Raw genomic sequence first — 2,500 nt, forward strand, 5'->3', positions numbered from 1 at the left:
CAGGAGAGTCTGCCTGCCTGCCTGTCTGTCTGTGTGACTCACACTCTCTGTGTTTCTGCGAAAAGGCTTCCTCTCCGTCTGTCTGTTTCTCCTGTCTGTCTGCTCGAGTCCTGTCCGCAGTCTGTAACACTTTCTCCACAGGGGGGGTTGGCGAGGGAGTCGACAAGGGTTTGCTCAGGACCTTGAAACAATTAAGACGTTAGGGGAATGTAGGAGTGTAATGTCAGCCCCGCGGCCAAACCGACACTCAACCCACCCTCCGCCCCCCCAATCCCCCCCCCACACACACACACCCCCGGTCCAGCCCCAGTTCCCTGAACAAGGAGAACAGAGTGTGCCGTTTCCTCCATCTAGAAACAGTAGATCTCCTCTCCTCTTGTTCCTCTCACCGGCCAACCCTTTGGTACACAGCGCAGCCCAGCACAGCACGATAAACTCTCGCTAGAACATGGCAACACTGTGAAACTTGTGGTCTACGTCTACCCCAATCTTATCAACTGTATCTCGAGACGTCCTCCTCTGTTTCCCTTGCTTTTGTACAGGCATGTGGTAGATAGGGGTACAGGACAGTCCCAAGTCATGCTCTCCAGAGCAACAAACAACCTAATCCCTGAGTCTGTCCTATCCCTTATCTGTAGAAGTCTTTCCCTTGTGTTCCCAACAGTCCCAACAGTAACTCGGATACATGATGTATTGGTTATAGTCTGTTTTGTAGTCTGTAACAGATAAAGTCAGCCTCAGTACCTGCTATCTGCTCTTCAGCTCCTGACTACTGTATCAGAGTACCGCTGTGCTTCACTGGGGGACTTGGTGTAACTCCACACCGCTGACAGATTGCAAGTGTTAACTGGAATGGTTCAGCAGTTGAGTCATTGTGGTGTAATGGTATGTACTGGCCAGAGACAGTCCGTCAATCAGTCAGGCCAGCCAGCCAGCCAGCCAGCCATCTAGACAGTCATTCAGTTTGGGCCAGTTGCATAGTCCATCTTTCCCTGGTGGTTTGAAGCTTTGAGAAATGTGCACAGCCTCAGCCGTTGCTATAAACAAGGCTGTAGCGATGTGACTCTTAAGCTTCAGAGATGAATGGTTGAGTAAGGCCCGGGTCTAGCAAATTGTATTTGAAGTAAATCTTAACTGTTGGAGCTTAGTAGCTAGGCAAGCTGCTTAGATGCCATGGCATGGAGTAAAAATGCAATGGGTTAGACACACTGGTTGTACTGTACACGTAATTGAAAAAAACAATCCAGTTGGCTGCTCCACCAGGCATGAGGTAGAAAAAAATCTGATGCAAGCGGACGTTAGTAGATCAGCAGGGCAACCGTGAAGAATGTGTGGCAGGGGGTTAGCGTTGGCAACTGGGTCTTTGGGCTCTCTGTTAAGAACTGGTGAGGTCTCCCTCCAAACTCGGCGACAGAATTGTTTTGATTTCTGTGGCTGTGATCTGATATCTGTAGGCATTAGTGGAGAAGCAAGTTGACTTGCCATAGGCTTCTAATGCATCTAGAAAATTCACCTTAACTCCTTGTTAACGCTAAAATCACCACCATGTCTAACATAAATACCTGATCCGAGAAGTTCTGAGAAGTTTTATTACTGTGCCTCCGAAGTGTCTAGATTGGAGGAATGGGAATCTTCAGAAGAATCAGAAGTGTATATATTAAAAGTATGTACTAACCCTATGCAAGTTCAGTAACTTCAATTAAGCATAGCATTTCTATCACATGGTCATTTTCATTGGTTTTTTGAAGTATTTAAGGTCCATTTTCAGTTAGAATGAAGACATGTGCCAGTGATGAATCAGTCCAAAATCGATAGATATCTCAATAATGGAAAAAGATGCAATACAACAGTCTAAGGTATTAAAGATGAAGGCAAGAACGACAAACTATCAGGCTCTCGTGTCAAAAACGGGGGTATTTTTCTTTAAGACCTTGGCAGTAGCAGCAGGGTATATGGCTAAGGATGCAGGGTGGTAGGCAGGAATGCAGTGCAGGCAGTAGGGGTGCAGCCAGGCCAAAGCGGCGCAGCCAGGGGAACTGTAATCCTGTTAAGAACCCAGCTGTGTCTGACGTCAAACTCATCTACCCACTAACAAGAGGTGAGGAGCTCTCGTTAGGAGGCGAGGAGAGGGGAAAGGAGTGTAGCCTCACTGTTCGAAGGAGATGGAGGAAGAGAGTAAGAAAAGAAAATGGTAGAGATTTTAAGCCCCTAAGTGTTCTTTCTGCCTCAGTTCATCTGGGCCACATTCAGAAGGGCTTAACACTTTGTGGTTTAGTTTGCTTCCTCATAGCTTATCCGAGAAGTGCTCAGCATTGTCAAACAGAAACTCTCGCTTCCTTTGCAATCGCGGTGATCTAAAATAAGGAGGGATATAGACATTTTGTCATAACCCCTCTAAGTTCTCTCTCCACCATCCCTCCCTCCCTCCACACCCTCCGTCCCTGCCAGACTGTGAACACCTGATCCGCAGGATGTTGGTTCTGGACCCGTCCAAGCGACT

The 2,500-nt window shown here is 47.5% G+C and overlaps 1 protein-coding gene across 1 annotated transcript in view; it reads left to right on the plus strand.

Moving 5' to 3' along the window:
- The window catches only part of sik2b (salt-inducible kinase 2b), a 39,503-nt gene that overhangs the window by 23,046 nt on the left and 13,957 nt on the right, over positions 1-2,500 (plus strand). The window contains 1 exon segment of the mRNA XM_071517777.1: positions 2,449-2,500. This exon segment is cut by the window's right edge and continues 175 nt beyond it. Coding sequence (XP_071373878.1) covers positions 2,449-2,500 — 52 coding nt within the window.

The sequence above is a fragment of the Centroberyx affinis genome, unplaced genomic scaffold (assembly GCF_046629955.1).
Source record: "Centroberyx affinis isolate AG114_WGS23_722 - 3 ecotype Tasmania unplaced genomic scaffold, CSIRO-AGI_Caff_v1 ptg000521l_1, whole genome shotgun sequence".
NCBI classification, from domain to species: domain Eukaryota; kingdom Metazoa; phylum Chordata; class Actinopteri; order Beryciformes; family Berycidae; genus Centroberyx; species Centroberyx affinis.